The sequence below is a fragment of the Gouania willdenowi genome, unplaced genomic scaffold, assembly GCF_900634775.1.
Source record: "Gouania willdenowi unplaced genomic scaffold, fGouWil2.1 scaffold_191_arrow_ctg1, whole genome shotgun sequence".
Classification (NCBI taxonomy): Eukaryota; Metazoa; Chordata; class Actinopteri; order Blenniiformes; family Gobiesocidae; genus Gouania; species Gouania willdenowi.
Genome location: NW_021144942.1, coordinates 17,146 through 29,680, shown reverse-complemented (window position 1 = coordinate 29,680; position 12,535 = coordinate 17,146). Strand labels below are relative to the sequence as shown.

The 12,535-nt window shown below is 38.7% G+C and overlaps 1 protein-coding gene across 1 annotated transcript; it reads right to left on the bottom strand.

Annotated features, from left to right (window-relative positions):
* Positions 1-895: 895 nt before the first annotated feature.
* On the bottom strand, positions 896-10,352 carry LOC114458826 (uncharacterized). The gene is made up of 6 exons (XM_028441206.1): positions 10,187-10,352; positions 8,559-8,668; positions 3,134-4,185; positions 2,567-2,623; positions 2,213-2,308; positions 896-1,219 (listed from the first exon to the last, which is right to left on the bottom strand). The coding sequence occupies exons 3-6, from the start codon at positions 4,175-4,177 to the stop codon at positions 896-898; spliced, it is 1,521 nt and encodes a 506-aa protein (XP_028297007.1). The 5' UTR covers positions 4,178-4,185; positions 8,559-8,668; positions 10,187-10,352.
* Between the last annotated feature and the right edge of the window lie 2,183 nt (positions 10,353-12,535).

Here is a 12,535-nt window from a genome sequence, read left to right as displayed (position 1 = left end):
AATTAAATGCTCACTGCATGAACATACAATGCAGCACATAACCTTTTGAATATATAAAAAAGAAAGTATCAGTTTTCATACCAAACATGAACTTAGACCACAGTGGAGGACAGTAGACACTATATTGTGATTCTGTCATGACCCAAAAATGCCACAAAAAGAGCAATAAGTAAGCATAACTAAGTATAAATAAAATTAAAAAAAAAAGCTGGATTAACACAAAAAAAAAGAGACAAAAGAAATTCTAAATTGACCAGACTGTATAGTCTCACTCAAATATAAATGAACGACAACAAGCTTCTACTTAGTTTCTTCAGTGTAATAAAAGAACAGGCTCCTTTGTTCTTTTCTTCCGGTCTCTTTTGAGCTGTTTGCAATCCTTCAATACAGGACATAATGCATCTTTAATAACAAAATTAACAATCCGGGTGTGTGGCTGTCCAACAGAAAGGGTTTTCTTTGATCTGTTCCTCTGAAATGAACATGCTCTTACTGATTTAGTTGTTTTTAAACTGAAACATATTCTGGATATGTATAAGTGAACGTTCCCTTAATGGGGGTCAACACCAAACTTTTTAAACAGATGCTAGGACTAGTTTGCAAATGTTCTCATGGGCATATTTGTGTTTAACATCATGTTCAACATTTAGATGTATTGGACCTCAACATGTGTTATTTCACAACCAAATTAAAAGACAGTCCTGCAATATTTGTTGTTAACATTGAACATTATAAGAGGATCCTGTCCTCTCACATCCGAATAACAGTCCAGGAATATTTATTTTTAACATCCAACATTTAGCGATGCATTTGACTTCAGAGTGAATGTTCTCTTGACCCCCCGACCCAAAAAACATGTACTGTGCATTACATGTAGAGTGTGGCTTTAGTACTCCTACAGTCCTCCAGCAATCATTTTGTTCCGTAGTCCAAGAACTCTGGGTGACAGCTTTCCCCTTTCCATCTGCATCAGTACCTTCTGGATGAACTCGTAGTAGTATCTTAGCTCTTTTGGGTAAGTCATGTTTAGAGCATAAATGACTCCAAGCATCATTGCGCAGGCTTGAGCTTCAGATCCAATGTTGTCTAGAAGAATTTCTCCCTCAACATGAATGCCAATGTCATCAAAATGTCTCGGCCGTCCTCCCTCCTTGTTGATGACATAAATGCCCATAGGAGATTTCTTTATGTCTTTCAGGATGTCATCTCCTTCGATGTCCTGTATATTTTGAGAAAAAGTAAACAAAAGAAAACATTTATTATGACTGGGCATAAATAAAAGGCTTTACATTTGTCAGGAAAAGTTTCTCTTTGATTTAACTATTGCGCAGTTGGCCTTATGTTACCTATATTAGGTTGTGCTTTTACCTTTATTGTCAGTGACCCACACAAAGCATAATATAAATAGACTTATTTGTTTCCTATACACTGCTATTTAGTTGTGGTATAGTATCTTACCCAAAAGATGGCGCTATTATCTGACTGAGGCTTTGGCACATACATGCCGTTATTACTGCCAGTGAAGCCGCCTCCCCTTATACAATTACTGCGTTAGGCTGACTTCACACCAGTGAGCAAGATCGGTAACTAAACTTGGCAAAAATGTAGTAGAAAGAGCGAAACAGCTGAACAGAAACTGCATGTTTCCTACACCGCCCTGAAACAGTGTAATTCTGTAAAACAGACTGAAATATTTTCTTTAATGTCATTGTAAGGTTATGACGAACCTTCAAAAAAAAAAACTTGAAGCATAGGAAATGGTCAAAAGTAAGGATTTTCACATACACATGCTTCCAACCTAACATAGGTGTATATACTTACTACTACGAATAATGATAACACTAAAGTTCAATGGGATGAGCCATTTTATTTAAATTAAATAAAATTAATTTCCTTGGTTTACTTTTAGCAAACAGGTATAGCCAAGTATGCGGTCTAATCTTTATTTACTGCGCAGTTGCTGCTTTAAGTTTGTTGAACACACATCATCTGGCACTGGTCCCTCAGAGATTAAATTCTGTTGTTAAGCTCTGTGCCTTTAGCTACAGCTGCCACTGTCGTGCTGTTGACGTTTAATGTAGTTGAGATAATAGTTATATATAATAATATAATATTATATAATATATATTATATTATAGCTATAATATAATATAATAATAGCTAAAAGACATGTGAGGACACAAGACAGACAAATGCAAAAACAATACCTCACCATATACTCCTTTATCAGATGAGCATCATCTTCTCCAAGGTATATGCAAAGTCCCTTGAGGACTGCTTCTCTTCTCAGATTGATGTCACTTGTCTCCTGAATGAAAAGATTAGGCTGAAATTATTAAAATTCTTCTTGATGCATCTATACCTCCAGATAATGTACAGTGTACACGTTACATATTCACAACCCATGTTGGCTTAAAAAAATAAATACATGTGACTTGAAAAATGTATTAGGGATGCCCCCTTTTTTCAGATTCTCAAGTTTCAAAGATGAAGGGCCACGTCACCTCCCTTTCATCCTTTAGTGTATAAGACTATTGATATTCCAAAATTGTGTTCACATATTTACCTCTTGCAAGACTTCCAGATGTTGGGCAAGTTTCTGGCCAACCTGAGCTCCCTTTTTCTGAAAAACAGATTTCAGCTGGGGTAGGTGCTTATCCAACTGGGCCATAAATGCTGTTTCGAGAGGTAATGTTGTTATTCTCTGGAATTCAGCATTTAACTGTAAAACAAAAAATGAAGATAGGACAAACAGCAATGTTGTCTTCAGTTATCAGTGTGATAATATATTTCAGCTATTGTAATATTGTAAAATCCATTCTTATATTGACTTCCTCATTAAACAAGCCAATTTTTGATAGCATGAATGTTTGTGTTCAGTGTTTTCAAACATTGTCCGATAAACTAAGGGTAGGGTAAGCAATCTAAATCAAATCAGCCAAAGCAGGCAGGGGTTCTGATCAAGCTCATGTATGCTACATAAACATGATACAGTGAAAGAAAGAGAAAGACTTTCCCAAAATGTAAGTATTTTTCTTTGCATCAAGGGGCAGGGTATAGTAAATAAGATGTTAATTTAGGAGGTTCTGCTCTAAAGTAGACACAAATTAAGTGATGTGCAGTAAATGCCTACCTCACTGATGTGGAAAAGAGCAGGCCACCTGGTTTTGACCTCTCCAGCAGTTGGCTTTTCCTGCACCACTTCTTTTCTTCTGTAGGAGAAAGTTTTTGACATCTTCTCTCTGACACGTGATGCAGTGTTTCGTTGTCTGATATCAACCAGCAGCTCTAGTCGAACCTTTTCAAGGCTTTCATCTGTTTCGCCAGCAGGGTGTGAAGGAAAGAAGTTGACTTCAGCCTTTTTAGGCTTCTTTACATTTTTTGCTGGAAGGCATTCATCACTGGATTTGTTTTTTAAGGCATTTACAGTCACTTCGGGGCAGCCAATTATTCTCATCTTTGTCCTGTAATTGGCCATTTTATACTTTAAGCTAATCATCCATGAATAGTAACCAGTTGCTGACTGTTCCTTCAGACAAGGAAATTTCTTGATGAGTGCCCCTGCTACATCATCGATTTGATAGTTTTGTGGATATGCTGTATACAGGAAGATCTCCTCTGCTAGTTTCTCTAAGATTTCAGACTTAAGTCCAGGAGCAATCTTCAGTTGATTTCCAGTGTCTCTGAAGCTCTCATTTCCCTGCTGAAGTTGCATTTCAACATTGTAAGAAAAGCGAGGAATAGGGAAGTTCCGTGGCCATGCACGTTCTCTTAGTTCACTGTCTGAATGTTTCAGGATGATGGTGCTGTCAGAGTCTGTTGATGATGCATGGATTGAGGACGCACAAGGAGAGCTTTGGCTGCTTACTAGTGTTTCAGATGACAAAGAAGTGCTGGGGGTACTCCTCAGTGAAGAAACTGGACTCACACCCACAACATTTTGCATGTACACCAGCTTGATAGTCCCCCTGTCCTGAAGGTCTTGTACTGTGGTAAGGTTCATAAAATCGTTGTTGAAGTCAGGATCCATAAACTGAATGTTAAAATCATGTTCAACTCCAAATGCTTCGCGGATTGTGTTGTGTAACTCTGTCAAAGTTTCTGGCATTCCTGAAGGGAGATCAAGTCTTCTGTAGTCATTGTCCTCTACAATGACTCTCAATTTTGGATGTGCCATTCTTCAATCTACATATTGAGACAAAACAAAAACACAATACCTTAAAATTGTGTACTGTCATTAATGAAGTATTGTATACCTACTAGAGATACCCTGATTGATCGCTCAGCCAATCAGCATAAAAAAATGCTTACAGTCACTTATCCAATAACCTTTGCTTAACAGTCTGGTGTCTGCGGCTGAGAGAAGCATTATGTATGAGATTAGACTAAAAGTAGTATTAAGTACATCAGCATTGTGTTTTAAATTAAACTAAAAATCAGCACCTTTGACTTTTGGCTTGAAAACTTTGTCAATTTGTCAGCTACTGCTGCAGCTGCTGGTCTGTCATCCGAAACCAATGCAGCTGTGGTAAAATCCCCCAAACATTATAATAAGTCATTAAATAAAAAATTGTTATCCACAGATAAAATTCATGTTGGAACCAGCAGAGTAAAAGCTATTGAGCTTACTTAACAAGGTCCAGTCAGTAAAATTACTTTTAGGTTACGACAAAATATATGTAGTCTGACAAACTGTTAATCCACCCTCTATAACAGAAGTCATACATGACTGGCATAGGCTGAACAAAAAAAAATCAGGGCATCCCTAATAGCTACTTTATATGGTGAACCAAGTAGCATAGAAAGACACTGCCACACAGTAACTTACCTGTAATTAATGACTATAATTGTTAGAAAAACAAAACACTGAATTGTACCAGTTGTTTTGTTTGTCTTTACTTAGTTTGTGTGGTAGTTCTTTCTTTGAACACGATAGTGTAACAGGAACAACTTAAACATTCATTTGTGGTTTACATTTCTAATGTGTTGTCCATAACATGAACATTTTTATTATTGATGGCAACATGAGGGTAAGTTAGTAGAAGTATCAGAGCACTGGATACATCATTCCTAAAGAAGATTCTCTGTTTTCCATTGCTGTGAGAATATATATATATATATATAAAAAATGTATGCTCTTAAGAAATGTGAGGCATCCCTCTTGTTACCATGTTTATTGACCAACTAATTGATTAGTTGATCAATCCATTAAACACATGAACAACATACAAATTACCATAATCAAACCTTGTATGTTTATGAATCTTTTGAGTGTCACCATTCGTTGGCCTCCGATCCTGTAGTCTGCCAAGGGGTACTGGTCTACTAAGGCACCAAGTTGGACGAGGCAGACTTGTGATGTAGGACATAACTCAAAAGCCCTAAAATGCTCCCTATACCAAGCACTAAGTTCCTTCACAATAAAGCTCAGTCTGTTGTCCACTACAATCATCTGGATAACCTCTGCAAACTCTGGCAGACCACCAATTGAGCCATGAACAACAATCATACCTTCCCTGTAGTTAACACCATTAACAGATGCATTCTTTGTGAGCTGAATGTGAGGGATATCAGGGTATTTTAGATGCAGAACTCTCTGCACATCCTGATGCAAAATGTCTACAGAGACAGTTGACACAGTTGAGACAGTGAGGCCAGACTCTCCAGTTGTGGCTGACTCCAAGTGATATGCCATCATGAACTGATGTTTCACTGCCAGGGACAAAAGTATGTTTTTAAAGCAGTGTGTATGGCGCACAACCTTCTTAAAAAAACTGTGTTTTGCCTCAAATCGTAACGTCCACAATCCAACAAGTGGACCAAAAAATCTGATCATCTGTGGGTAATGTTCCACAAAATGATGTTTAGGCAAAAGCTTCATTGCTGGAAACACCTCTTTTAGCCGGTATCTGTGATCACAAATCTTTGCTTCAAGGAAAGCAATGGATTGTGTTGTGTGTTCTGGTGCTACAGCTAGTTCAACAAGATCTTTAAGGTCCAAAATGACCTGCCAAGCTGGCTCATCAAGAGGCACTCGCTGACCAATGAAAAATGGAAGAAACCGCAAAAGGCTCCAATTTTCATGGGCATTTCCTCCAATACTTTTGTTCGACATGAATGTCCGAGGAATGGTGTGAGGACAATTACTCTTGTCTGTCCACTTGAAGGGGAATTTCTGAATGGACTCATTAAGACTCTCAAGTGTGAAATATTTTTTTGTGATCAACAAGTTGAGGCAGTGTGCCAACTCAAATGGCACTATGCCTTCAAGAAGGTCATGTGCAACATCAGGGGGGTAGCCAGTGCAGACGTTGAAATGAGAGAGGTGTGCAGACAAAACACACTTCCTTTTTACACCATGGCACGGTTGTGCACTGTCCAGAGCTGATCTGACATGCATTTCATGCATGTCCTTGCTGCGGAGGGTAAACGCACCTGAACTCACTTCTTTCTCCTGAATTTCAGACCTCTGTGCATGACAAAACCGGCACATGTATTGAGCTGAGAAACTTTCAATAAAACCAGCAATTCCATGCGCGCCTAAGTTGTCTGCCACTACACACTGGATTGTTCCTTTAACAAAGTCTCCAAGCTGTTCAATGAAAATGCCTTGATTTTCTAAAATGACTAGATCCCTTAATAAGGGCTCTAAGACCTTCTCATAACCATACTTTTTCACGTCATCAGACCTACAAAGTAAGGCTAAATAAATAGATGACAATGAAGAATGGCAACCTGGCGGCAAGTTACTGAAATTCCAATAAATGGAACAGATCTTGTGTTTTTTACGAGACGTGCCAAGTGGATTGCAAATCTCAAAATCATCAATATATAAATTTAGCAAAACTCGCAACTCACCCCCTGACAAAAAAAGGTTGTTTTTAAAAAACAAGCCGTCTCGAAAAGACTTATATTTGCCCTCATTAACATTAACCTCGGACACAAGGTGGCTATCTAAAGCTCTATTTAGAATTTGACCAGTTGTGAAGAGCTCTTGCAAGAACTTTAGTAGTGGAACATACTGTAATGTTCTTTTATCTTTGTGGTCCAAAATATATTCTATTGGTTCAACTACTTTAAAATTGTCTCTGTAGTACTTCTTGCGCTTAAATGATGTTGCCAAAGGACAGCCCTTACCAATTGACTTGTATACAGGATTAGATGTACACAGAGTAGATGTAAGTTCTTCAACTACTGTCTGGTCTAATTGAAGATTATGACTGAACAGTGTGTCATAAATTACTTTCTCTGTGCTACACGAAGATGCTGTGCTCAACAAATACTGAAATTCATCCAGCAATTCATCAATTGCTGCACTTGGTACATGAAATATATTCTCAAGTTTTAATAATACTGCAGCAATTTTGTGTTCTACTACATCTAGTTGATCATTTGAAGTAACATAACCCACATCATCAGACAGACTGTCGTCACAAAATTCTTTGTCTGAAACAGAAGACTCTCCAGTTTCAGCAACACATATTCCTTGTACTACATTTTCCTTAAAATCTGCCAACGAATGTAAGCTGTGCTTCCGACTTTTGTGGGACTTGAAGGTACTGTATACGTTGGTTTTGTATTCACAGCCTTTAAACACACATGTCACGGTCTCGTTGTTTTTCAGATGATGGCCTATGTGGACAAAATATTTATACTCTGATCCAAGTTCCCTACAGCCACATAGCTGACAGGTAAATGTAGTGAATGACTCTGTGTGCTTTAAGTTATTGGTGTGACTCCTTGACAAGTGTGTCAAAAGTGAATTCCAAGCTTTAAAAATGCATGGACAATCAGGGTGTATACACTTAATTTGATGCCTGCGCCCAAAATGACTATGTTTTAGTCTATAATGTTGAAGAAGTTCTGTACGCCGAGACACTTCAATGCCACAGTTTTTACACTGCCACATTAACTAGACAAACAAAGAGAAAAAAGGAGGGGTGGAGTAGGGAAAACATTAGTTATGTTGTCACATTAGGGGCATGGCCATCTGCATCAACTTTGAACATTAAAAAAGATACAAGCTATGATTTTTTTTTAAGTAATGGCTAAGATTGTGTGTCCACCTAGCAGTTTTGCAAGTGTAAAAACACCAGGTAATACTCAGCGTTTGTGCACTGAGGAACAAAAGGCGCTGTATAACCACAATTCTGTATGTTGTATAACCAGCACTACCCCACTGTTTTTATGGCATGTTTTATATCTGAGATTTTTTTTTTCCTTAACTATGAGCATCAAATAGGAAGTATGTTCTACTACTATGTCTAATGAGATTGATAATAATTAATTATGATGTTAATAATGATGACGGCCCCTCTTTTAATGCTCTGATTACACACAGGGGAAGGAGGAAGTGGGCAAATGCTTTCTCTTCATTGAAAAGAGAAAAAGATGCTGGTGTTCAACAAAACACTAGGTGGACACAGGGCCTTAATAATCTCATACAAGAAGTAAACAGAATAACAATCCATAGAAATGTTAAAATGATGAGTAACACCATCCTAACATGAGTTATTAGAATTAGTTTTTGCATTGAGAAAACAAATATGATCACTTACTGTCAAGAGTTTGATTGTAAAATGCACTTCCCAAAACAATATGAAGTCCCCAAATGGTAAGCCTCAACCTTTCAGCACACAAACGTCAACTAGAGCATAGACAAGGAAACCTGCAACATGAAATGAGTAAAGTGTATGCAATGTTGAAAGAAATAAAGCACAAATTAAATCAGGTCAACACATACATTTGTTACAGCATAAATTAGCACATTCATTGTGCAATAACATCAATACAAAAAGCTGAAAACATCTGTGGCAGAAGAAGAGTACATACAAGATCTTTACTTTTTAAAAGTATAGTTTTATATTTAGTAATGCATTTATTGATAGACTGCTGTTTTTAAACTGTGATGTGACATTTTCTGAGTTGGATCTAGGAAAATTCTCCAAGAAGGAACACTACGTTATTTTAGTATGCACACAGTAAGCTTTTTGGAGCATTTTACTGTATTATTCAAGTAAAAGTAATGAGCAAACTCTATAGATTTTGTAAGGCAAGGCAAGGCAAGGTTATTTATATAGCACATTTCAACAACAAGGCAATTCAAAGTGCTTTTTGTACCAAAGGTTAAACGTTTGTAAGCAGACAAACTAAAAATATTCTATACATGTAGAAGGCTACTTAAAATATGTACAGTACTTCAGTACTTAATTATTTTACCCTCTCAGCCAGGAAAAGCAAAATAGTAAGTTAATGTGAGCTTGATGAGCTGACATAACATGTGAAGGCTGCAGTGGCGGCTGCTGGTCTTTCATGCAGGGGAAGCTCATTTTCTGCCTACTTCAGAAAATGTATCTGTTTATTTAAATGTGAATTTTAGTACAATTCACATTTTGTTGTCAACAACTATTTGTAGATTATCACACACGCACGCGCGCGCACACGCACGCACGCGCGTAGCTGCTGCGCGCTGGAGTGTGAGTGTTTGGTCAAAAGTCTCACAACACAAGCAGTAACAGTCTCCACAAACACCAAAAACAGACACTAGGTTTGTCAGAAGTTAATTCGCTATGAGAGGATCAGCAAAGTCTCCGTGTCAACACAGAGCAACGGACTGAAATATTTGAAAACCCCGCCTGTGTGCTTACAACGTCATACTCTCTGATTGGCTCATTTCGCTGTCAATCAAAATTGAATTAGCCTGAGACAGATCATCCAATCATCATCCATTATTCCAGCGTCCGGAACAGACAGATCCAGCCCACTGCTCCATAGACCTCCTGTGAAGCCCGGCGTCCGATGGGCGGGACTAAGTGCGTCATAACCGAGCATTTATCCAATGAGCGTCTAGTTTGACTGCAGTGGATCAACCCCTAAATCCTCTGCCATTGACTTCAATTGAAGCTGAACTTCACCACTGTTTATTAACACTGTGACGCTGCGGTAATGAATGAAGAACGTCACGCTGTCACTGTCAGTTTCCTGTTATAAGAAGCTGATTCTGAACTAAACATACATGTGTTCTGTCATATATTTAGTCAATGAAATGTACACACAACACTACATATTTGACCACTGATTTTAGGGGAAGCTGAGGTTCCCTTGTAGTCTTAAAGCATCCGCCACTGGAAGGCTGTCGCCAAACGGGTCCGTTTATAACGTGATTTATAGTGTTAGCGTTACTAACCTGTTGTGATGCTCTCATAACGTTGCGGGGGATTACCCCCCCTCCCCTCCTCACCCCCGTAATACAACCTGACTTAACTTGCTCCGGTTTATCATTTGTGCCTATTTCATTTAGGTTGAGGTAGTCGCGTGCCGAAGCTTCCAAACAGGAGGACAGGTCCAGACAAACTTCCAGACAGGATCATGACAGTGCACGTTAATGTTCTCTACCAAAATAAAAGCACCGAGACATTACGAGCTAACTTTATGAATACCCCATCGAAATGCAACAGAAACGCAATGTTCGCACATTTCTAACAAATATTACACATACGTTTTTGCTGAAAGTAATTTATTTATTTTTTCTCTTTTCAGATAGTAAATGAATGAAAAAAAAAAAAAAAAAAAAAAAAATAGTAAATGGCTACATCCTGTATGTGCGTTTCTTCTAAATGGCCACATGATATCGCTGAATTAACTATTTGTGAGGGAGCAAATCAACCTCATAAAAGGAATTACTTAATAAAGTTTTGTTTCTAGAAATACCAAAGTGGACGGCATAATTTTAATATCGCTAAACAGTAAGGAGTAACTCAATAACCGGGCAGGCTTAAAATTCAAACTAGTGGGAAACATAATTGCTAAGCCTATAATCTTATTTAGCTGCGTAAATGAAAAACAATTAAAATAAGACAAACGCCAACCTTTAGTGAGCCATTAATTTGATACTGACATTAAACTAATGGAGTTTTTTGACCTATGTTAGTTTAGAGAAGAGTTGCTAACATGCGGCCGTGTACAGCCAAAGCTAGCTGCTATAACCTTGACAATGTTAATACAAATAATAATTGTGTTTAGGAATTACTTTTTACAGACACTTTTTTAAATTAGAGATATAACCATAAGCAACAATAATTATAAACTGCTTACTTACTGAGAAATGAGAAAACTCTGGTGCTGAAAATTAAATTCCTCGTGGTGGAGAAAGTCCCTGCCAGAAGATAGTAAAATGGCGGTATTTTCTTGCACATGCGCAGACAGGGCAGTATGCAGGCCTTTTGATTGTACACAATATTTTTAGGTTACCTGTTGTTACGGCCCTCGCCGTTACTTAGTGTTTAGTTTGTGTTCTTGTTTGTTTGCTGCCTGGGGTGTTTCTGTAACAGAGTGGGATGTCCTTTCAACGGAACAGTTGATGATGCTCTCCAGGATTGGCTGCCAGCAGGAGGAGTGGTGGGCAACCCTGATTGGCTGAGGAAGATTACACCACTTTTGAAAAGTCCAGCGGAACTGTCAGTAGAGGTTCACCAACCTTGGCAGCAGCAGCATCTTTGTTCGTCTGGAAACTCTGTCTCCGAATTCGTTTCATAAGCTAAGCTTGTTATCTTTATGATATAGTGCACTTTACTTTCTTTTCTCTGATATTCTGAGTTCCTGCGTTTTGTGCAGTTTTTCGTTGTTTGCCATATTCTTGTTTATTGTATGTTTTACCTGCTGGGCAGGACTCTTTTTGTTAAAGAATAAATTTGTGTTAATTGTGGAACCCGTTGTCGGTGGTTTTTGGAGACCGAGTTTTATTTTTCGATTACGTTTTTATGTTGCGTCCTGGAGCTCCTAGACTGGGGCGTAACATAAAATTGGGGGCTTGTCCGTTCGTTCGATCGTGTATTTAAATTTGTTAGAGTTTTTTTTTTTTTTCCTTCTCTCGTGTAGGTTTGGTGGACAGATTTGTGTTTAAGAAAAAAAAAAGAAAAAGAAATGGCTTTCGATCTCGATGATTTTGTGCAGAATCCTACTTTAGAAAAATTGGATAAATGTAAAAAAGCGGATTTGTTTTTGGTGGCAAGTGTTTTTGATATTAGCGTCACTTATGGTGCCCGTAAGGCTGAGATCAAACTTTGTGTGGTGAGTAAGTTGGTGGAGAAGGGTGTGTTGAGGCCGGAGCCTGTGGCCAAGTCTGACGTGTCAGATGAGGAAGTGGAAGCGGAGGCTGCCACGTCTGCTGTCACTGTCAGCGACCAGGTGACAGCTGGAGCGGAGGCTCCCGCTGCCGCTCTGGGACGCCACACGGATCCGATGGTCCTCTTACAGGCGGGACGTGACACGGAGGAGCTGAAGCTGACTATCCGTCTGAAAGAAGTGGAGTTGCAGACGAAAACCCGAGAGGTTGAGCTGATGCATCTCCGCATAAGGGCGATGGAGCTCGAATCGGGCCGTAAATCCCCGCCCACGTCACTCGGTATGTCCCACTACTCCACTCACGAACAGTTTGACATCAGCAGACACGTTGCATTGGTGCCACCGTTTAGAGAGAGTGAGGTGGATTCATACTTTAATGCTTTTGAACGCATTGCCGCTACTCTAAAGTGGC